Raw genomic sequence first — 24873 nt, forward strand, 5'->3', positions numbered from 1 at the left:
ACCTCGCTTTTACCCATATTCAATTTGTACCCCGAGAACCGGCCAAATCCCCCTAAGATCCGCATAATCGCCCCATCCCCCCTAAGGGGTCATAAATGTATAGGAGTAGGTCGTCTGCATATAATGAAACCCTGTGTTCCACCCTCCCGGACCAGCCCCTTCCATTCCTTGAAGCTCTCAGCGCCATCGCCAATGGGCTCTATAGCCAAGGCAAATAGCAGTGGGGAGAGCAGACATCCTTGCCTTGTGCCCTGATGCAGTCCAAAGTAGTCCAAACTCGCCCGCTTCATCCGCACACTTGCCATTGTACCTTGTGCAGCAACCAAACCCGGTCAGTAAAGACCTGCCCAAACCCAAACCATCCCAGGACCTCCCACAGATAATCCCATTCCACCCAGTCGAAGGCCTTCTCTGCGTCCATAGCGATCACCACCTTGGCTCCTCTTTCCCCCCTCCCCCCCCCCCCCCCCCCGGAGGGCATCACAATCACATTCAGGAGCATTCTAACATTGGCCGTTAACTGCCTGCCTTTAACAATCCCTGTCTGGTATTCCCCTATCATCCCTGGAACACAGTCCTCTATCCTTGAGGTCAGATCTTTGGCCAGCAATTTGGCATCGACATTCAGTACAGAGATTGGTCTGTATGACCCACATTGCTCTGGGTCCTTCTCCCACTTCAGGATCAATGAAATCGAAGCCAGTGACACTGTTGGGGAAGAATACCCCGCTCCCATGCCTTGTTAAATGCCCTCACCAGCAGCGGGCCCAGCATCCCAGAAAACGTCTTGTAAAATTCCACTGGGTAGCCATCCAGACCCGGGGCCTTGCCCGACTGCATGGCCTCCAATCCCTCTACTACTTCTACAATCCCGATCATGGCGCCCAACCCCTCCACCAACCCTTCCTCCACCTTCGTAAACTTCAACCCTTCCAAAAACTGCCTCATCCCTTCCACCCCTCCTCGGGGCTCCGACTCATACAGCCGACTATAAAACTCTTTGAACACCCCATTCACCCCCGCTGGATCCAAGACCGTGTTCCCCCCTCTGTCCTTCACTCTTCCTATCTCCCTGGCCGCCTCCCTTTTCCTTAGCTAGTGTGCTAGCATCCTACTGGCCTTCTCACCATACTCATATACTGCCACCCTCACCTTTCTCAACTGCTCCACCTTCCCTGTGAATATCAGACCAAACCCACCCCCCCCCCCCCCCTAACCACTGCCTTCAGCTCTTCCTGTACCGTTGCTGCCGAAACTTCCCCCGTATCATTTATCTCCAAATAATTCTGGATGGCCTCCCTCACCCGCCCGCATACCCACTCATTCGCTAATCGTCCTACATCCAATCTCCATTGTTGGCGCTGACCCTCCTACTTGCTCACCTATAAATCCACCCAATGTGGGGCATGGTCCAACACAACAATCACTAAGTACTCAACATCCACCATCCCCGCCAGCAAAGCCATGTTCAAAATGAAAAAATCAATCTGGGAGTACACTTTGTGAACATGGGAGAAAAAAGAAAACTCCTTCGCTCTTGGCGTCTGAGCCTCCATGGATCTCTTTCCCCCCCCCCCCCCCCCCCCCCACCATCTGTTCCATAAATCCCTTTAGCTCCTTGCCATGGCTGGTACTCCCTGTCCTTGAATTCGACCGATCCAACCTCGGATCAATGACCGAGTTAAAGTGTGTTCTTGTCCATCCCCCCATGATCAACCTATGGGAGTCCAGGTCCGGAATCGTCCCTAATACCCGCCTCATAAACTCCGCATCATAGAACATAGGAACATACAGCACACAAGGAGGCCACCTGGCCCATTGAGTCTGCACCGACCCACTTAAGCCCCCACCTCCACCCCATCCACGGAACCCCCCCCCCCCCCCCCCCAACCCTTTTGCTCACTAAGGGCAATTTATCATTGTCAATCCACCTAACCTGCACATCTTTGGACTGTGGGAGGAAACCGGAACATCCAGAGGAAACCCACGGGGAGAACGTGCAGACTCCGCACAGTTACCCAGCGGGGAATCAAACCTGGGACCCTGGATCTGAGCTGTCTACTTGTGCTACCATGCTGCCCAGTTTGGTGCGTAAATATTCACTAATACCACCAGCATCCCCTCCAGCTTCCCACTCACCATGACATACCTTGGGGCTGGTTTAGCACAGTGGGATAAACAGCTGGCTTGTAATGCAGAACAATGCCAGCAGCGCGAGTTCAATTCTGTACCGGCCTGCAAGAACAGGTGCCGGAATGTGGAGACTAGGGGCTTTTCACAGTAACTTAGTTGAAGCCTACTTGTAACAATAAGCGATTAGTATTATTACCCCCTGAGTCCGCCACTATATTCCCTACCTCAAATGACACCCACTTATTGATCTGCTTACAACCCAAGAGTCTAGCCTCGAATGAAACATCTGCACGACTTCCACCACTTCCTCAGCATAGTCTGATTCACTACCATCCAGTGTACTTCCTGTAGCATTGCCACGCCCACCTTCACCCTCTTCAAATGCGCGAATACGCGAGTACTCGACCGGCCCATTCAGCTCTCATGTTCCATGTGATCAGCCTGGTCGGGCGGGGGGGGCGGTCACCCCCCTTCCGCTGATCAACCATCACCCTTCTTAGACCAGCCTCCAGCCCACCATCATAGCCCTCCAATTTGTCTCTCAGTGCCAGTTTGTCCCCTATCAGCAGAACAGTTCCCCCCCCCCCCCCCCCCCCGCCTCCCCTCTAACAAAACAATCCCAACCCCCCCTATCAAACTGGTCACCTGTTTGCCACCCCCACCACTGCGCTTCCATGAGCTAGCCCGCCCAGCTAGCCTGGTAACCCCCGCCCATGGCGCCAAGCATCCTACCCCCCACTGATCTCCCTTCCTCTCTCCCCCCCCCCCCCCAACTCGAACATGTATATGCAAAACATAACTCCCCAACAGACACAAAGAAGAAAATTCCACCCACCATACCTCAACAAGAACAAAGTTAACCCGCATGTAAAACTGAGCAACAGCCCAAAAATTGGTACAAAAAGCCTACGTACTCAGCCCAAAAAGAAATGAAATTTAGCAACATAGGTACAGAATTACTCATTCCCAAGTTCAATGTCCTGCAGCACCTGTCAGCCCCTGTCCTTCGCCTCATCCAGCGATCCAAAATAAAGCTCTTGACCCTCGTAAGTGACCCACAAAGGAACTGGGTACAACACGTCGAACTTCACCCCCTTCTTGAAGAGAGCCGTTTTAACTTTGTTGAAGCTTGCCCTTCTTTTGGCCAGTTCTGCACCCAAGTCCTGGTAAATGCACAGCTCATTATTTTCCCATTTACAGCTCCTCCTCTGCCTGGCCCCCTCAAGATCTGTTCCTTGTCCAGGAACCGGTGCATTCGTACCACCATCACCCTCGGCGGCACATTCATCCGTGGCTTCCTCGCAAGCGCTCTGTGCACCCTTTCCACTTCCAAGGGTCGCATAAATGCACCTTCTCCCAACAGCTTCTCGAGCATATGCACCATATATGCCCCTGCACCCCATCCCTCGATGTCCTCTGGGAGGCCAGCGATCCTCAGATTCTGACTGTGCACCAGTTCTCCAGATCCTCCACCTACTCCTGCAGCCTTTTCTGGTGGTCCCTCATCAGCGCCATCTCCGCCGCCATCGCGGTGAGCTGGTCATCATGCTCCGCTACTGCCTCTTCCACCTTCTGGATCGCCTGTCCCTGGGCTTTCAATCTTTGCTCCACCCGGTCAATTCCCGTCTTAACCGGGTCCAGGTACTCTTGTCTTTGCTTGCCGAAGCTCTCCTGAAGGAATTTCACCAGCTGCTCTGCTGACCACTGGGCCGGCAATCCCAGTCCCTGAGCTTCCACCATGTTTTCCTGTGCTGCAGACTCCATTCCCTTTGCCCAACAATCTCTCCATTGAGACCACTTCTGGTCCACGATGGGGGATTCTTCTCCTCTACCTCACCAATCTCCAATTTTACTGATCAAATCCCCCATAAATTGGGGGAAAAGGTCTCAAAAATCCGCCACGAGCGGGAGCTACGAAATAAGCAACCTCTCACTCCATGGCCACCACCTGAATTGATAATCCCATAATCTGATTAAATTTTATGGATGAAGAGTGAAATTAGTTCTCATGTAACCATATTTGGTAGAGCCAAATGAGCCAAGAATGACACTTTTTTTTTAAAAAGGAAGGATTGGATTTATGTAGTGCCTTTTATGACTTCAATGAAGTACCTCTAAATTGTAGTCACTGTTGTATTTAACATAGGGGCTTAAACAAATGTGCAAAAGTAATCTAATTATGCATATGTTAAAGTGAAACTGACCCACTTGAGTAAAGTCAGCAAATTTTTCGACTTCAAATGTAGCAATTTAAAGCTGATAATATTTGGTCCAAATATTTAGTCCTTTCAGTCTTGCTGGCCTAATCTTTGTATGCCAGTGAAAGAAATATTACTTTTGTTAAACACTACTTATACTGCAGATACTGTAGTTATTTTGTGATGGTCACAATATTCTACTCTATATTATAGGATTTCTGCCATGGTCAAGTAATGTGGCCTCCGCTGAGTGTGCTCCAAGTTAAAATTGCAGCTCCCAGGCAATCTTGTAAGCAAATCTGTCAAGAGAATAAGCTCATATGTGAGCCTTCCTTCTTTCAACATCTGAACAAAGACGGTGACTTGCAAAAGTAAGTATATTTAACCAGTTGAAGATGGAATGCATAGATCTAAACTGAATGAAACTTTAACTCAATCATCAATGTTCTTTTTCAGTGAAAAATATTTCTTTTGTATATATATTTTCATTATCTTCATCTTATATAACCCATATATTCATTTTATATCACATATATTTAGTCATTCACAATGTCTAACAATAGTGTTATATAATGCATAGTGTTAATATTTTTGACCTACTTTCAGAAGTCCATCACATACATTGAGAAAACTAAATTTGTCAGAAATATTACTTATAATCATAGGTGCATTGTAAATCATTAAGTTGATGACGTTACTTATTTTTACATCCAGGTATGGAATTGAATGCTTGTCATTTGAATCTGTGAATGATATTGTCGTTCCGGCTTATGATGAAAGCAAGAAGCGTTGCCTTTTTCAGAGCGATTTGCTGCTCTTCAGTTGTGCAGGTTCAAATGGAAACCACAAAAGGATCTGTCCATGCAGAGACTATATGAAAGGACAAGTTGCCCTGTGTCAGGAATGTGTATAGCAGAATGTGCTCAGCGTATCCCTACATGAAGTAGAGTGTGCATAAAGGTAAAAGGATCATAAGGACCAAACATTTGGTCACTTATATTTGAGAGAATCCCTCAAAAAGAATAATGAAGGAAAATGTGTTTTTATTTATAAGTGCAGTATTCATTTGAAGAGAATAAATATTAGCTAGGCCCAAGTGAACATGTTAATGAGGAAAAGTTATCTAGGCAATGGAAAGAACAAGCAACAAAGCCATTATGGACTATTCGGGTTTTCGTAAATGGCTTCTTAACTACAACAGAAACTTTTTCTTAAAAAAAAGGTTTAAAAAAAATATGAAAATTGAGGCTGCACTGGTGAATATTCTAAATTCAGAAAACCATGTTATAAATGGAAAATGAAAAATCAAGGCCAGTTAAATAGCCAACATGCATAATGTTGGGCAATGAACATGCTCTAAGAGGCTGCTTCGTTAAGATCTGGTTTACTTTTAGTTCAGAAAAAATCCAATATACAACCCCCAATGAAACGGCTTACTTTTCAGTTTAGAAAAGATTCACTACAATGTCCATTTGTAATGAAACAACAGAAAAAAGCAAAGGATTATGGTAGGTGTACTTTCAGGCATGGATTTCCTTTTAGACTTGGCTAGTCATGTCAGTTATTTAGAGTAAAGATCATATGCTGCTGTAGCTGGCAGTAATAACTGCTTGAAATACATAATACTAGTTGTTTTAAATCATGGCTTGAGTTTTGATTTAATAAAAATGGAATTGTTAGAATGAAATAAAGTAGAAAGGATTCCCAGAAGATCTTTGTAACAATGTTATTAATATTTTTGGCTTTATTAAACATCAGTAAGATGCTGGCAGTGTTGTCAACTAACTGCCCTCTATAGCCAATGTCAACTGATCCGAATTAGACTTATTTCAGACCATGAGTAAATTAGTTTAATGGGCATTTTAAGTAGCAACCTCCTGTTCAAAAAATAATTGCTATTGTAATTTGTATAGAAATGTCCTGATGTAAACTGTTTTTTAAAAACCTCTTGTTTGTATAATCATATCATGTTTACTATACAGGTGAAGTGGAATTTCATACCTTTGCACTTTTTTTTAGGCTCAGGAGTGTCTACATTTTAGGAAGGAGGTTAACCCTTTTTAGCCACAGCAAATGAGCAACAACATAATTTCAAAACATTCTCGTCACCAAATTGTTTGGGTAGATTACAAAACTTCAGTTGAATTACAGTCATCTCTCTCTAAATTATTTAATTGAAGCAAAATATTTGATCAGATGATCAGGCCACATTTAACAAAGTAACTAAATGTGGTAGAAATAATTAACTAAAGTTCTATTTTGGAAAAATATTTCAAAAACATAACACCTGTTCATTTTTTCTTTACACCAACTACAGGCTGATAGTGGTTTGAAATTATTATTGACTATAAATGATGTGGCTTTCAAAACTGTCTACAGGGTTATTTTAAGATGACTGATATTGATTATATCGTAAACCATGTAGGTATATCAATATGATTGTTGATTAATTACAATGGTGCTGTTGAAAACTGATTTAAAATCCTTTAGAATATTTGATGCACAAATTTGCATATAATCATTTCATATTTAAAATTCAACTATTATGTTGGTAACCGGATTGTTATTTCATAGATTTCCATCATGTGAATGAGGCGTGTAATCGATGATTGAGAAGTATGTGTTTGCAGTAAAGGATGTTTTTTTAAAAAGAAAACATTGATCATGATTTAAAAAAGATTGTGGCTTTTGGAAATGAAAAATCAGTGACATATAGTTAATCTACAGCAGCTAAACCTCATTAACAGCAGATTTATCCAAACAAGTTTGCACATTTGTACATAAAGAAAACATTTTAATTTTTTAGGTGCTCTGTAACTTGCTTTGCTTTGGTGTTTTGCTTGTAAATATTAAACATTTCCTGTAGCTAAGATGCCATGTAATGTAAATTGTGCCTTTTCAAGGGTAATAAAGTTGCTTTATCAACTTATATAAAAATACTATATATTTCATGGCAGTCAAAATTTCAACCAAATGCATAGTGTTGTGAAGTAAGAAAACCGTTTTCCTGTATATTTGCAAAAGTGGCATATATCGAAATAAGGTGTGCTTTGAAAGCTGCACTTGCGAGCTTGGAAATTGTTTCCACAGTTTTGATGAGCAGGAAAAAAATTTTATTTTTCAATAAATCTTTTCAGTGAAGAGCATTTCTTCCATTGGTTTGTACATTGTCTTTTATAAATATACAGAATACATTTTTGCAACAAAACAGTTATCTTAATTAACAGCTAAATCTTTAAATATTGTACCACTAAACAATTTGAAGCACACTTCATGCACGCGTTGTGTTGTACAGATTATATTTAACTGCAGCATATGACAACAGAACTTCCATTAAACTAATATACTGAAGACTTCATCAAGGTGCAGACAAAAAGATTAAAATATAAATCCCTGTGCTCACACTTAACTATGAATTCATTAACGCTAATTTAATATTTAAAATCAGGCCTTCCCTGAGTTTGGTAACTACTATAATTGAGCCTCTAGAGCTATCTAATAATGTAATGTTTATAATGTTTCTGTTTGCAAAGAAGGTAAAAAATATGGGATGCTCAATACTATTAACTTGTGATGCCATTGACTCCGATCTGAATGCTCGGGTTGCCGGAAAGAACACAAGAAACAATGAGCTAATTACAATCTTCATCAAAGTTTCTCCTAGTTAAAATAAAAATAATACAAAGAACAAGAAAGTCCAAAACCTATTTTAAGTTCTCACTCCCCTATGATTTACCAACATTAGAAGATACTTGGCTGAAAGTTTTAATGCTGGACTCCCTCCACCTACTGAATAGTGAATAAATTCACTAGAGCCTATGATCATTTTGAACTTGAAAATGTATGACACATCTTCTGACTCGGTTGGGAATACTTCACCTCCTGAGTCAGAAGATTTTAGGTTTGGGTCCAACCTTGGGGCTTGAGCACGAAAATCACGACTGATGTTCCAGTGCAGTACAGAGGGAGATACTACCAGCTTTCGGATACCTGTTCAGGTGGATGTAAAAGATTCCATTGCACTGTTTCAAAGAAGAGCAGGAGAGTTGCGCCCAGTGTCCGGCCAACGTTTATCCCTTTATGAACATCACAAAAAGCAGATGAATTGATCACTATCTAACTGCTATTTGTGGAAGATTGTTGAATGCATTCTGGCTGCCATGTTTCCTACATTACAAATGCTGTACTTCAGAAATTATTTCACATGGCATTTTGAGATATCTGGTTGTCGTGAAAAGCAAATCTTATCTTATGTAATTTGCACTATTATTTAGGCCATTGGTCGGCAAAATTAAAAAAAAAACATTTTGTCAACTATGCTAGATTTGAAGAACTACAATGTTGTTGCTCAAATGTCGATAATGAATATAGTTAAATGAATGCATTTCTTTGATAAAATGTTATTGCATGTATTTTATCTATTTATTAAAATTTTTGTAGGTATTAATGTATCATTATTAAAGGAATTAAATAAAATTGAAGGTGTGGTGATTTAAAAACGTCAGTGAATGCTGATTGAACCTGTTGAAATCTTATTAATCAAGATCGGAAGCCATGCGAAAATCCTGAATGAACTGCTTGCGCCTCTGGAGCCTCTGCTTCAGCTTTTGAATCACCTCTTTACACTTCCCTTCCTCTGCATTATAAATCGACTGTTGACCAAACGTTTAGTCACCCTGACCAAAATGTCGTTCTGAGATGGGCATCAATTTCTGTCTAATCACTCTTTTGTACAATGCTTTGGGACAATTTCCTCCAATAAAGGTGCTATATAAATGCAAATTGCTATTGTAGATAGTTTAATATTCCAATGCTGAATTTCAAGGATGTTTACAAAATTCTATCTTCATTAAATGACATTTTTAAAAACTTTGTGTCTGAGCCTAATTTGGAAAAGTATTAGATCATTTGTGTTTCAGTATACCAAAGTATTCAACAATAAATCCTGTTCAAAACCTAGTTTAAATAAAAATATTAAGATTTGGTTTCGCCATATCACAGTAACATCATTGAGTTATGTTCTCTCCTTTAATGTTGCTCCAAAGTCTTGCCCAATTTTGCAAGTCATGGTTGATTTTCTTTTGCTGCTAATATATTACTATTGATATTGTTCCATTATCAACCTTAGAACACCTACAGTGCAGGAGGCCATTCGCCCATTTGACTGCACTGACCTCTTTCTCCCCACCCCCCCCCCCCCCCCCCGCCCAGAAAGAGCTCCCCACCCTATTCACAGCCAGTTGGATACTAAGGGGCAATTTACCCATCTGCAAATCTTTGGACTGTGGGAGAAAGCTGGAGCACTTGGAGGAAACCCATGCAGATATCGGGGGAATGTACAAGCTCCACAGTATATTAGCTCAGGTCATTTAGCCTACCTGAACTTTGTTTTAATAATCTACAAACATTTGAATGTAATGCCTCATCTGTGTCAATACTGCTGAAGAAACGTTTCCACCATAAACAATAATTCCTCAAATTTTGCTCCCCACTACTGCACTGTATATTTTAAAGTTGGGTGTATTAACTGAAGGACTAACAGAAATCAATTTGTGTGAAGGGGTCACAGGAATTTGCTCCCTGCTATTCTATCCTAAATCTGATCCTGCACATATTCATCCCATTGAACAGTGTGTACTTCATTCTGCTGTGTTTCTGGCATTGAGATGTAGTCTAAACATTGAAACAGTCCTGACATCAATGTTGTTCATCCTTTCATTTAGTATAATAGGGTGGACCTATTTGGATTTGACTATTTCCTCTGGTTTGAAGTCCATGACAAGACGTTATCAACTTACAGTGGTGGGGGAAATTTAGTGTTCCCTCATGACATGTATGGAAGCAGGAAGGGCATTTAATCAGACAGGGCGGTGATACATGAGTACCTGGCCACCCTTCCACTTTCGCCAAAGTTGACACTTTTCACCCAGCTGCCAACTAAGGCCTTTTAAGTGGCTAATCAGTGACTACATAAGGACCACTACCTGCTGCTGCGCTGGTATTAACCCAGCTGCAGACAAGCAAAGCAGCATGCACAAAAGTAAACCTGTGCAGGCTACCTGTGGTCTCTTGGAGGGGGGGGGGGGGAATGGGATTCTTTCATATTTGGCATTCAGTTGCTTTCAAGGGTCCCAGCATTGTAAAATTGGGCCTGCTGAGAACTAGCCCCGCAATTACTACCATCCCACAGAACCCCTCCTGGCAAGACTTGGTCAGGTCTGGGTAACTCCTAAATTCTGTGCCTATTGTTACATTGCTGAGCAAACAACTGACAGCCTCTGCTCAGCAGTTCTTAGGAGGGGGAGGGGTGCAGGACTTCCACCCTGTGTGGTCCATCCCGAGGAGCCAATTCAGGTTGCTCTCCAGCCAGCAAGCGAGACCGAGTACCTGTATAAAACTCTCTAGTGTGAGGTCAAAACTGAAAATAGCAATTCTTTCTAGAATTCTAGAGAGAATTGTTAAGGGTAAGGAATATTTTGCGATATGTTATGTACGTATCAGTTTATAATGTTGGCTGGACTTGCACTTTATAATGTCATTGGCTGGACATTTGTGTTGAGAAGAAGGCTTCGAAAGCAAAGGACACTGGCCTGCAGCCTCTACTATATTGTATTTGAGAAGGACACCAGCTACTTTTTGAGGTACCAAATCTATGAAGCTTTGAGAGAAGTTGCCTGTTCCAGCACTTGGGTGTAAAATAAAAACTGGATTTAGAATAGCCAGAAAGAGATCCTTATCCGATCTCTTTCCTCTGAAATCCTTTTTGATCAAACTGAGCGGTTAGTGATTTGAAACTCCACCAGGACACCTTCAAAACAAGAGTTCTCGAAGTGAAATTTCAAATCAATACCACTGTCTCCAGTGAGAACCCCCAAGAACCAACAGCTACTATTGGCTGCGACCCTACAGCTGTAAACAAGCATGTGGTCGCTGTGACTTATTTTCTGACTTAATTAGCCACACATTTAATTGTACGCTGCTGAATTTTACTTTATTGGCATGTTATGGGGAGGGGAATTGTGTGCTGTTTTTGCATTTGTGGGTAGTTCGACATATTTGTATATTTTAAACCTTTTGTTCATGTCTGCATCTTTACCCAAGTGTGTTTTATCAATAATTAAAGAGTTAATTTTGTTAACTTCAACATCCTGGCCTGCTTATTTCTTGCACCAAGCTACACCTTTTTAAATTAAAGCTCCCATAACCAACAAAGGAAGGGGACAAAGTAAATTCACCCCTGTTAACTTGGTCATAACAAAAGGGAATGGCTGCATCAAAGGCTATTATAAATTTAAAGAAAATTGGGTACAATTTGCAGCATAAACATATGCAAGCCTTATGGGATGAGAGGACAATGGGATTAATTTTTGATGGTTGCAGCAGAGCTTGTACAGACACGGTGAATGGCCTTTCATGATATAAACCTCTGATATCTATATAGCATTCTAATTTGGGCATCAGTGAGATATTAGAAATTATATTTCTCAAAAACTGCAGTTCTAATCCCAGTCGAAGGCCTTGGCCAGTTTATTTCAAACTGGAGAGCATCACAAGATAGCTAAGTGGCTCAATACTACGGAAAAGTCAGAACTAAGAGTAACTTTTGCATTGCTATTAATTCATCATATACAATTCCATCTTGAACCGTACACATATGATGACTTTGTTCATGTAAGATAAGGATAAACATCTAATAATGTTCACTAGCCTGGATGCTACATTAATAATCATAGTGGCCTGTTCAGGGGCTGGTTTAGCACAGGGCTAAATCACTGGCTTTGAAAGCAGGCCAGCAGCGCGGGTTCAATTCCCGTACCAGCTTCCCCAAACAGGCGCTGGAATATGGCGACTAGGGGCTTTTCACAGTAACTTCATTTGAAGCCTACTTGTGACAATAAGCGATTTTCATTTTTCATTTCAGTAAAGCCTTGATGTAACTTAATGCAAGCAGATTACTAGAGTTCCAATGTCGTGGCAACTTGCATATTGATGGTTTCCTCACTGTGCTATGCACCAAACTGTGTATGACACAAAATGTCAGTAGATTGATACCGGTTTTATCAGTAGCGTTCGGTAGATGAGGACTTAAAACCCCAGCTCTATTAAAATTCCACAAGTGGGATCATTTATGTATCCAGTGTCCTCTGATACTAATTAAGGAATGGTATATGGACTATAGTAATATAACCAGAATTCAACATAAACTGGATTATCTTAATATGACAATCATTTTAACTGAGCAATTTGATTAATTTTAGGTAAAGAATTTAAAATCTTTGAATTATTGGGTGCAATAACAAATGCTTCCAAAATTTATAATTAAATTAAGATATAATAATTGACTTGGCACCTAGTGAGTTAGTGTGATGGGAGCAATACTATTTTCGATTTTGTTTCATTCCACAGTGGTTTACCATAGTGTTGATTTTTAAAAGTTACATTACGAGGCATCAAATTATTTAGTTATGAAATTTAAAATCTGTGATTGCTCACATTTTCTTTTAGCACTCATTGTTTATATATCATAGATTCCCTTCAGTGCAGAAGGAGGCCATTCAGCCCATCGAGTCTGCACCGACCCTTCGAATGACAACCCCACACAAGGTCCAATCCCCCACCCTATCCTAAAACCCACCCTTTGGGGGAATTTAGTATAGCCAATCCCCCGAACTTGCACATTTTTGAACTGTGGGAGGAAACCCATGCAGATACGGGAAAAATGTACAGCTCCACACAGAGAGAGTCATTCAAGGTCAGAATCTAAACCGGGTCCCAGAGTTGTGAGGCAGCAGTCTTAACCACTGACACCATGCTGCCCATATATATCCTTATATACCCAATATATTAGCAAATCCACACAAGTTGTGGTATTTTAAATGCATTTTTGATATTGCCAAATAAACTTTCATTTTGATCAAATTATATTCTGGTAATTGAAGTGTCAGAAGTTTAATTTTAGCAATTTAGTTGCATAGTTGAAGAAATATTCAAAAACAGGTACATAATAGAATTGCTTTAAATTATGTGTCCATCTTTACTTGCACCCTGCTGCTCTGGTCTTCTGATCCCAGCTGTATTGACGAATATTTCTGCAGCCGGGAGACATTGGTGAAGAAGTGCAGCAGAGAGAACCATCCACCTTTTTAAGGACAATAGTGGCTATTTCCAAATAAGCTTTTAAAATCTTTTCAGCTTTCAGTGGTACAGGTGGTGGTGGGGGGCGCGCAGGGAATGGGAGTGGATATTTGGGTTGGGGGGGGTAGGGTCTGGGGTGGTTGATGGTGTTGCCAGTAGGGATGGGGACAGTCAGTTCAGTGGGTGATCAGGGCTGGGGGGGGGGGGGGGGGGGGGGGGGTTGTATAAAGGGAGTCAGATACTCAGTTCAAGGGGGCATATTTGGGGGTGTGGATAGTCCGGTATAATGAATGGGTAGTCTGGTGTTGGATCAGAGGGTGTGTAGTCAGATTGGGGTCAATTGTGGTGAGTTGGATTGCACTGTTAATCACAGAGTTACACCAGAGATTAAACAAGCCAACAATTCTAGGATAAATATCTTGGTAAGTTGCCCATATCTAGCCCAAGTCTCCAAGTGAGATTACTGCAAGAGACTCGGGAAGCGTAAATCTGCCCAACAGAAGTTTAAACTGGTCGGGCAATTACAGTGCATGTGCACATGTCAGGGCTTTCTCAGGATCGTGAAGGGGCTAGCAACTTCAGTGTATCATCGCTCCCAATACTGTAAAATCTGGCCAATGCTATGTGAAATTCTAACTACTTTGTGTTGAGTTTTGATCCCTTTTTCATTTGAATGCCTAGGATACATAGTAGACTTTATGGGGTAGATATGTGAGCTACCAATATAAATGGGGCAGCAGCAATCTGAAAATGGCTTATCACCCCATTTGTAACAGCATTGGCTGCCACCATCCATAAAGAAGGCTAGGCTGTTGAAACACTGATCATTTCTAGTAGTAGCCGCAACTTATTTGACTGATGAAACTGGAAAGAACGGACAAAATACGCACTCAATTTTAGTAGGAAGTACAATAGAAAAAACGCCTAAAAGGTAAGTTCAACATTTTGGGCCACAAAGAGGCTGTTGGCCTGTGGGTCTGTGCTTAACCTCACCAATCTGATCCAGAGCCAGCCAGCTACCTGTTTTAGTCAGACAGTGAGGTTTAGCCTTCAAACATGACCAGGCCTCAGCTGGCAGTCGGGCCCACTGGTTGGAATTTTTCTGGTGAGCTTGCGAAAACCTATCCTTTTCAGAACAAAAATATGGTCACATGATCTCTTCGCCGCCTGAATATCTATCATCTTCCGTCTCAAATTTATGGAGTTCACCATATTTAACATTTGTATTTGGTTCGTTAGGGACATGATTTGTTAGGCCATAAATTGGGATGTAGGAGAGCAGCAGCATTTTTTCCAGTCATACTGTACTCTTGGTTCGTGATTCTTTCCTGTTCTTGCAATCTTCATTCCTGTAGAACTGAGCCATCATTGCAGATTTTCTTCAGGTTTATCATTCAAAGCTCTCATAATTGTGAGTTTGTTTTATTCGAGGTATTGTCTCAACCAGAAGCCTAGAAGTAAATAGAAGTTTTAAATTAATAATGACTCTTTTACATAATTGCCAGAATTTTTGACTTCCATGATCCCCAAAAACAACTCGGCCTGTTCATTTTAGTAGCTGAAAAAATTCACCAAGAACAAAATCATAGAATTTACGGTGCAGAAGGAGGCCATTCAGCCCATCGAGTTTGCATCGGCCCTTGGAAAGAGCACCCTACTTAAGCCCACACCTCCACTCTATCCCCGTAACCCCACCTAACTTTATTTGGACACTAAGGGCAAGTTAGCATAGCCAGTCCACCTAACCTGCACATCTTTGGACTGTGGGAGGAAACTGGAGCACCCGGAGGAAACCCACGCAGACACGTGGAGAACATGCAGACTGCGCAGACAGTGACCCAAGTTGGGAATCGAACCTGGCACTTTGGAGCTGTGATGCAACACTGCTAACCCCTGTGCTGCTACCTTGGTAAATTAAATATATACAGTCTTCAGCTGTCAGTCATAAGTCAGTTGGCAGCTTTGTGTCAGAAGCTCATGGCACTAACTAATAATTCCCCACTGAGCGTCAGCCAGGATTGAGGGAACAGTGCGCATTCAGAGATATGCAGTCTTTTTGATTACCTTTAAAATCAAGGGCCTGCGTGCTTTCTGAGGTGGTCGAAAACACCCCAAGTGTGTGGGATGCGGGGGGTGTATCTCTCCTGTGTCCTACCAATATTAATATTTCAAATCATGTTACTTGAATGGATTATCTAGCTATGTTGTGAGACCTGCAAATTGACTGCCATATATTACACCAGGAACTACACTTCAATCCTCCGATCCCTTGGTGACTCCCATGAGTGCAGTTCCGCCTGGTCCCCATTTGTGGAGACCGTTACTGAATGGCACTCACCTGGGGTCTCCGGGAAAAGGGAATAGATCCCAACGCCGGGAAACTGCACATTAAAGTGAGACTAGCTGTCTTGCTGGAATATGCAGATTTGCCAAAAAAGTGATCACGCCCACAATGGGCGGGATTCACATAGCAACATCTTGCAAGATCATGTTAGATCTCATGAGGCGTTGCAAGCCGGGTAGATCCTGGGATCGGGGTCTCCTGGCTTCTATCGCCCATGTTTTCAAGCGCAACACAGCCATTCAATCGCGCCCTATGTAACATTATATGGACTTTTTCGGGACCTTAGGACATCCCAAAGTGGTTTATAGCAAGTAACTGAACTGTAAATACTGTTATAATTTAAGAAATGAAACATCTTTCCACAAACAGCAATGAGATGATGACCAGATAATCTGTTTTGGTGACCTTGGTTGAGAGTTAAAACTTAGCCTGCACAACTCCCTTGCTCTTCTTTGAATAATACCAGGAGGCCTTTCACATTATCATGAGAAGGCAGGCAGTTACTTGATTTAACATGTCATCCTGTCATCCCATATATGACATCCCTGACAGTGCATTACTCTCAAATACTGGACTGATTAGTGCCAGTTTAGATTATGTGCTCCAGTCTCTGGTGTTGGTCCCAAACCCACAACCTTCTGAGGTGAAAGTGCTACCACTGAGCCAAGGCTAGCACACAGCTGAAGGACTCATCTTGAGTCCTTAAAGTTTAAACTGTGTTCCTGCCTCATTCAGCATCCGATATACATCAGCTGCAACAGAACAGATTCAACTGAAACAGGTTCAAGGTGAAGTGTTGGGACAGAAATGCTGTACGGCTATTTTTCCCTGGCATTTTTTAAAATATAAAAACAATGCTTTAGGAAATGAATTTCTACCGTCTTGCACCCAGTCTCCTTCTAAAATGTTATCCTCAAGAAAAGTGAAGCCTACTTTATTCCGTATGCAAAAATGACCATTCCAATGAGAATCCCTATGGTGCCATCCAAATACCAGACACCAGGATTATGGTTGTAGACTTCTGCACTGATCAGGATAGAAAATGCCATGATGCCTCCAACTAAGGAGTTAAAACCTGTAAGACAAAAAAGAGGAATATAACCGTAGTGCCAGTTGGACTACTGCCAGATGATAAATTGTTACAAAATGTAATGGATTTCAGAGATTGGCTCTCTGACCACTTGGTTCAAAATGAGTTTTAAATCAATTGCCAGCAGTTAATGCTGGATCTTCTATCACAAAGTAATTTAAGATGAAATGGAAATGCACCGAAGGGTTAGCTGTTCAACAGCAATTAATATTTTTAAAGAATATATTTCAGACTACAATGAAAAAACTGTCTGAAAAATAATTTAAATTTACCATAGTTCCAAATCTTCTCAGAGTAGAAATCACTGTTGGAATTCCACTCCGCTCCTATTTCTTTTAGCCTCAGATAGATTTCTGGCCTGGATACCTGACCCAGTGTCCTTCAGAAATGCAGAGTTTACCTGTTCTGGGAGTTCTCCTTCGTAATGCATGCAGGATCGATTGGAAAGGCCAAGCCATTCCCTCCCCCTTTACGGATGTAGCTGCCATATTCTAGTAAATAGAGAGCATAAAAGCCCCAAAATCACTTTGAAAAGCAACAGAGAGAAGGAAGTTGGGTGAGGTGGATCGGGTGGTTGGGTGAGGAGGCAGAGTGGCAGTAGTTGGGTGAGGAGGCAGAAGCAGGTTAGTAGATGAATAAGTAGTGTGGCTGGGGGTGGGTAAGGGGGTAGGACAGCAGGGTAACTGGGAGTGGGCAGGTTGGAAGCTGGTGGATGAGGAGGTAGGGTAGCAGGTAAGTGGCTGACTAGATAGGATAGCTGGGAATAGGTTAGGAGGTAGGCAATTGGATGAGACGGTAGGGTGGGTCAGGGGAAATCTGCTGGTCTGGGGTAGTCGTTGGGTAGTTGGGTGGTCGTGGGTTGTTGGGGTGGGATAGTTTATGGGTTGGGGTAGTTAGTTGGGGGTCAGGATGTAGCCGGGTGGTTGGCGGGGTGGGAGGGGTGATGTTGGGTAATGGTGATCAGGGGTAGTCGAGAGGTCCGAGTAGTGGAGGTATAATCAGGTTGGGTTAGTTGGAGGGTCAGGGAGGGTGCTCCAGTCTGGGGTTAGTCAGAAGATGAGTGCAGTCGAGGGCTGGGAGGATTTAATTGGGGGTAGTCAGGGGTCCAGTGAGGTGTTAGGCGTAGTCAGCAGTTCCAGTGAGGTGTTGAGCATTCAATCGTATCATTAGCCAGAAGATAGAACTGGTTGTAATCCTAACAATTTCCTCAGTAATTTTTCAGGTAAGTGAGTTGGCATCATCCAACACGTCTGCTTTTAACTGAAAGATTTGGGTAGTTCCAGGTCCAGGAGAATTGCCCATCAGAAGTCCAAACTTTCCTTGCAATTCCCACATAGTCAGTGGGTCAGGACTTCAAAGGGGTTCCTCAGCAAGGTTTGTGGGATACCTCCAGGGTACGACCATCCGAAGATTGGAAGTTCTGGGTATTAATCCAAATAAATTACTTCTAAAATCAGGTTGTGTAATTCCTTTGTGGAGATACAAAGAAAGAGCAGTTGAGTTGGACCAACCAGATTTCTCTTCAAAAGAGCCAGCACAGAGTCGATCGGCTAAATTGTCTCCTTTTGTGCTGCACTATCCTATGATTCTAATGGTATAAGTCAACGACATAGAATTTAAATTATGCCTATCATTAGTATGAAATGATAATGAGTTAAAATATACCCTGAGATGTAGAATGTTGTTTCTTTAAAACACCCATGATACATATGCAAAATAGTATTCTATAGATATAATATTCTCGAATAAATTTACCAAATTCATAATGTCTTTTGCCTTATGCCAGTCAAACTGATCCTAATGAAGATGATGAGGGAGCAGTTGAAAAGTGGGGAGAAAATAATTGATAAAGTGGATTAGCTAAGAGAATGGGCCGGATTCTCCATCTCGCAGACCCGTTTTGTGGTGCAGCACGGCACGCCCCGCCCTCAGTGGGATCTTCTGTCCCGGCAGCCAGCCAATGGGGTTTCCCATTGTGGCCACCCTCACACCATCGGGAAATCCGCGTGTGAGTGCGCTGTCGGCTAAGTGGAGGATCCCGCCGAAGGAGAATCCCGCCCAAAGAAGCTCCACGCCACATGTTCTCATTAACATTTTTAGGCCAACTAATAAACTTTTGAAATACAGAGTTTCCACACAATGGGCAGAATCTTACTGCCTTAGTTTTTAAACCCAGGCCAGAACCATTTCTGATTCCCAAACCCGAAGGTTTCTGAGGTCCACCTACATGTGCGATCCTCCTGCTGGTGGCCAGTTAAGGATGGTGAGCCAGCTACGCAAGCAGGAAGGCCCATGAAAGCAGCTGAAGTTCGGGGTGGCTGGGAGCGCCACTGTGGGAAGGGGGTGCAAACACCCTAGGTCGGCATTCTCAATAGTGACTCAAGGTGGAAGAGCCTCCTGAAGACTTCTATGTGTAAAACAAAACTGGCGCAGCTTCCAGGCCATCGTTTTGGCGAGGAGAATGGCCTGCGACCAGGACAGGTGGGAATTAAAGGAGACCCCACTGGCTTCTGGGTTACTGCCAGTGCGCTGTCTTCAACCATCCAGGGCGTTGCAGTCTACCATCGGAAAGATCCAGACGGCTTGATTATTCTGCCACCAGTTGGGCAACTAATTGCCAATAACTGTCTACCTCCCCTTGCTAGTAACCATTGTTTTTCTGAATCAGTCTCCTGTAACATTGCTCAAGGTTGGAAACGCATTAGGTTGATGATCCGGTGCACAACTATCACAAATTCCCCTTACTCCTGCTGTGGTGATATGCATATGCACAGCAATGTGTATAGTTATCTATTAATGTATATAGTTATCTATACCACCTCCCACCAGCAGGTGGCTGTAGAGATCCACCATGTGACTCCAGAGATCCGGCAGTTAGCAGTAAGTCATACTAGAGGATAGTCGGTTATAAGTAGCTCCAGGAGAATGGACTTATTTGTTACTGTTTGTATTATAGTTTGTTAGTTATCGTTCCAAGTATTCATTTTGTTAATAAAGTCCATAAAGACCGGTTCAGGCTTGGAGGGCGGCCCTGTTCATGTGCCATATTGTTCTTTGTTCTAAACTATCTTACCAGTCAAAGAACTAGATGTTCTGTGTGCATCTTTACCATGCCCAGAACACCTGCCTCTAAAACTGCCTATTGTGGCTGATAAGGCACCGTAGCACAATAGTTAGCACTGTTGCTTCACAGCGCCATGGTCCCAGGTTTGATTCTTGGCCTGGGTCACTGTCTGGGGAGTCTGCATGTTCTCCCAGTGTCTGCGTGGGTTTCCTCTGGGTGCTCCGGTTTCCTCCCACAATTCCCAAAAGATGTGCTGTCAGGTGAACTGGACATTCGGAATTCTCACTCCAAGTACCCGAACTGGAGTGTGGCAACTAGGGAATTTTCACAGTAACTTTATTGCAGTGTTAATGTAAGCCTACTTGTGACACTAATACAGATTATTATAGATTCTGCCCAACATAAACTTTCCTTGCTATCAAACATGAAATTATAAATGTTTAGATAGAGCAACCTTTCTAGAAATCTTAACAAATTCACTATTCTTATGTTTCCTCATTCTCAACATGCACACATTTTGCCACTAAATATCCTGTAGCACTCTGCTCCCAGTTAGGTCGGTGCACGTCTTATATCCTTCAATCAAACCCATCATATAGTGCCTCAATCCCTTCCTATGATATAGCTCCCTGGCTACCCAACTTCATCTCCTCAGATTTACGCTACCCTGTCATCAGTATGAACCCACTTCCTTCAGAATCAGCATTATCATTACTATCATTAAAAATGTGCCGGCCTTTCTATCCTTTCCAACTCCTATCAATCTTCCTCTTCTTTTCAAGGTCATGAAACATAGCTCATTGCCTCACAATTTCATTTTCATCTCTTTGCACCAGCTTTGATTGAGACTCTTCAAATCGGTCCTATCTCTTACCCACATCACAGAAAGTGCTGTGATCAGAATTAATAATGACATTGACACCATTGATCACTATACTTTTCTCCAACAGCTCTCTGCTGGAGTCATAAAATCATAGAATCAAATCCCATCATGTCTGTATCAGTTCTCAGCAAGAGCAACTCAGCTAGTCCCACTCCAGGACCTTTCACTATAGCTCCTACCTCGGCACTGTGTAAAAAAAAAAGTTTTTTCTCATTTCGTCAGTGGGTTTTTTTGCCAATCACTTTAAACTAGTGTCTTCTGGTCCTTGACCTTGCTGCCAATGGGGATAATTTATCTCTGACTACTCTATCCAGATACCTCACGGTTTTGAAGTTCTCAATCAAATCTCTTCTGAACTTTCTCTGAAGCGAGCAGATCAGCTCTGTCAATCCATCCTCATAAATTAAGTCTCTCATCCCCAGATCCATTTTCGTAAATATTTACTGCACCCTCTGTAATGAGTGTGGTGCCCAGAATCAGGCACAGTTGAGTTGAACTAGTGCTTTATAAAGATTCACTAGAGCATCCATGTTTTTGTATTGTATGCCTATGTTAAGCCCAGGATTGTGTATGCCTTCTTTATTAAACTGCCTAGCTACCTTCAAGGATTTGTATACATATATCCCCAGGCCCCTCTGCTCCTGCAGCCTGTTTAGAAGTGCACCCTGTATTTTGATATTCCTTGTTCTTCTTACCAAAATGTATCACTTCTCTGCAATAAGTGTTGTTTTGCCACGTGTCCAGCCATTCGACCAGCTTGTCCATATTCTCTTGAAATCTACCACCATCCTCCTCACAGTTCACAATACTTCCAAGTTTTGTGTCATCTGAAAATTCTGAAATTGTGCCCTGCACATCAAGACTAATATCACCCAACACCAATTCACATCAGCCTCAACTGCTTCTCTACTTCTGCTTTCATGATAACATCTGTATATTGCATTCCAACTGCCTTACTGGCTGCAGTAATGGCAGTGTTTCATCTTACTCCCGGTTAAGAATAATTCTATAGATGATGCTGCATAACCATGGCCCTGAGTTTAACGTTTGGTGGCTTTTAGGCAACCAGATGGTGAGGTGAATTGGTAGCTCATCTGTTGCCATTGAAATTAAAAAAAAAAAAATTTAGATTACCCAATTATTTTTTTTCTCCAATTAAGTGGCAATTTAGCATGGCCAATCCGAAGACGGCACTCCCATTGCAGACTTTGGTGTTGTGAGGTTGTGTTGCTGTTGTGGAGAGTGGCTGCTGCTGCTCTCTCTCTGTTGTTCCTGCTCAGTTTGCTGCATGTTTCCAGTGCTGGTTGCTGCTGTGCTGCCTGGAGAAAGAAGTGAGGGAAGGGAGGAAAGAAGGACAAGAAGAAGGAGACTTCAACACCAAAGTGGGAACGGAGCCCTTTGGACTGCCCGTTTGCTGGGTCCCTCCAGGCCTGAGGGCCCTGCCCAGCCCGGTTCTCCCAACCATCAACATCTGCCTTCGGCAAGGACGAAGCCTTCCTTCCTCCATCATTCCTCCCTCCATCAGGTGTGCTTGTTCCAGGACAAGGCGATCCAGTGAAAAGTGCGTTTGCTGAACCCCTCCCAGGCGGAAGTCCTCATTCACCAGCGGCTTCTTTTGGCAGGGAGGACTTTGGATTGCAACGGTCTGGCCGTTCCAAGGTGGGAGTACAGACTGTTTTTGCTGAGCCCAACTCAAGCTGAAGACCTCGCAAATCAGCACCTACTTACATCGGTGTGGCCGCCCTAGGGTAGGAGCATGGACTGTGTTTTCGCAGCACCCCCTTCTGGGCTGAAATCTCAGGAGTCTCCCACCTCAGGCAATCCCCAATGCCCCACCCTCCTGTGTCGCTATCCTCCTCCTCCTCCTGCTGTGTTCCTTGCTCCCTCTTCCCTTCCTTCCCTCGTTCCTCCGCATACCTTCCTTGGGGGGGAGTACATTGTCCCAAAATCACTCTTCCCCTAACTTCCCCCCACTGTCTATTTCCAATCAACTCCAACAAGTCAAAGCCAATAGGGGTGGGCATGGCACTTGCCCCGATGGCCACTCCACCTATGCCGGTGGCGGGACAGGTCACCAAGTGGTGGCCTCTTCGACATCCACTATTCCTGCAGCCCTACCATCCTTCCGGTTGTTAACCCATAAACTGTGGGTCAAGTACTACACTCACCCCCGGGATCGCCGGCCCCTCGGCCATTGTGGTCACCTTTCGTTTGGTCATGTTTTTCCTGAGGGCCGAGTGGGCGGTCCACCTCGCCCTTGAATAGGGGCTCATGGTGGACGAGACCTATGTGGCGTGGACTCCCTTGAAGCCACCGCCGAGAGGATCATACTCTCCAATGTCCCGCCCTACCTCCGTACAGAGCTCCTCCTACCCCACCTCCAACCACTGGGGGAGGGAGGTATGCTCGGAGGTGGCGCCACTTTTTCTTGGCTGGGATTTTCTGTATGCCAACCGCGATTGCCGAAACCCAGCGTTGCTAGTTCTCGACTGGTGGTCAGACATAGCGCTGCTCATTAAGTCTTCCCGTGCCTACCTTAAAGAGGTGGGAAATTATGCAAATGTGACTAAGCTGTGCTGACTGAAGTCTTTCATCATTGGACTCCGGAGGAAGTGGAGGGAAATGCACTCCTCTGCGCCCTTAGAGGGCGCGGACGGAAGCGTGCTCGTCTGCGCCCTCTGAGCATTAAAAAGGTGACTGAAGATGGCATTTTACTGCTGACATGGAGGTGACCACAGCCAACCTAGAAATCAACCGCAGCAGGGACGCTCTCCGCAGGTTCCAGAACTTCCGACACGGAAAGTATACAGCGTGCTTCCTACAAGAAACCCACCACTCCAGGAGACAAAGCCACGTGTTTCTGAAGTGATGAGGGGAGTCTACATGAGGTACCTGACCTCACGTTTAGTGGGGTGGATATCCTGTTGGCCCCACATTTAGAGCCAGAGATCTTGGGGGTTAAGGAACCAGTGCCACGCAGGATGAAGCACCTCACTGTCCACGATGGGGGTGAGGTACTTCACTTTGTGAATGCCTATGCTCCTCAGGCTGCCCATATTTTATCATGACCTACTCAAAGTCTGAAGCATAGTTGCCACACACCGCAGCCCCCACCCCGCTCGGAGTGGTGGCTGTTGGCAGGAGCTGCTACCCAAGAATCCACACCTCTACCAATACCATTTCGAGTGGCTGGCTGAGGAGCGAGCTGTGGCTGCCGGGGTGACCAGGATCGGGACGTGCTGGGTCATGGAGGAGTGGGCTGGATAACACCCCACGGGTTAGCACAACGCATGGCGGTGGATGTCCGGCTCGCAGCCAGTGCCATCCGATACCTAAAAACCGTCATGCTCAGACGCGATGGCACTCGTGGTCTGGAGGATGCACAGATGCGCAGTGGTATCTCGTCTGGGCGAACCCTTGCCCGAACGGAATGCCACATTGGCCCCAGGTCCCGACACCTACCTCGGGGTGGTGCCCCACATTCCTGACCATATCGCGGAAATGCTCTCCGTGCCTTTTCGCATTGCGCGGAGGGATTTCCTGTACGGGCTGCATCTGCACACCCTTCACCTCCTTACCCTCGCCCGTACACGTCATGCCATGCCTTGTTGCCATCTGGTGGCAGAGGTCCCCACTGGAGGTCCCTCTATAGATGAGTCCTCCCCTTCAATCTTGGGGACCTGGGTGGAGGGTGTTGCATGCAGCAGTGCCGTAAAATCGCTGATTGCATCGGTCCACGGACTCCCAGGAGGCCTGCCATTTTTGCGGCCTTGTGGAGTCCGTGGACCATGTCTATCTTAAGTGTTACTTTTTAGTTTCCTTTTTAGTTTTCTGACAAATCTTTTTTTGAAGTTTTGTTTGCATTTCAGCCACATGCTCCTGATCGACTGGCACCTGGTGCGAAGAGGGGCAGGGAAGGTGGAGGACATCCTTGTGAACCTGCTCCTGGACTTGGCGAAGCAGGCCATTTATAGGTCCAGGCAGTGAGCGACCGAGGGGGTCATCCGAATGGACTGTCTACCCCTC

The 24873-nt window shown here is 43.9% G+C and overlaps 2 protein-coding genes across 6 annotated transcripts in view; one reads left to right on the plus strand and one right to left on the minus strand.

The window, feature by feature from the left end:
• The window catches only part of mgat5 (alpha-1,6-mannosylglycoprotein 6-beta-N-acetylglucosaminyltransferase), a 175960-nt gene extending 168474 nt beyond the window's left edge, over positions 1–7486 (plus strand). For all 3 annotated transcript variants that reach the window (XM_038789876.1, XM_038789875.1, XM_038789877.1), the window contains exons 16-17: positions 4545–4702; positions 5046–7486. In XM_038789876.1, the coding sequence (XP_038645804.1) occupies positions 4545–4702; positions 5046–5244 (357 nt within the window). In that variant the 3' untranslated portion in view covers positions 5245–7486. The remainder of the gene's footprint in view (positions 1–4544; positions 4703–5045) is intronic.
• A 2053-nt stretch (positions 7487–9539) lies between these two features.
• tmem163a (transmembrane protein 163a) overlaps positions 9540–24873 on the minus strand; it is a 274863-nt gene continuing 259529 nt past the window's right edge. For all 3 annotated transcript variants that reach the window (XM_038789881.1, XM_038789882.1, XM_038789880.1), the window contains exons 8-9: positions 16744–16885; positions 9540–14917 (exon numbers count right to left, since the gene is read on the minus strand). In XM_038789881.1, the coding sequence (XP_038645809.1) occupies positions 14857–14917; positions 16744–16885 (203 nt within the window). In that variant the 3' untranslated portion in view covers positions 9540–14856. The remainder of the gene's footprint in view (positions 14918–16743; positions 16886–24873) is intronic.

This window comes from Scyliorhinus canicula, chromosome 2 (genome assembly GCF_902713615.1).
Source record: "Scyliorhinus canicula chromosome 2, sScyCan1.1, whole genome shotgun sequence".
Classification (NCBI taxonomy): Eukaryota; Metazoa; Chordata; class Chondrichthyes; order Carcharhiniformes; family Scyliorhinidae; genus Scyliorhinus; species Scyliorhinus canicula.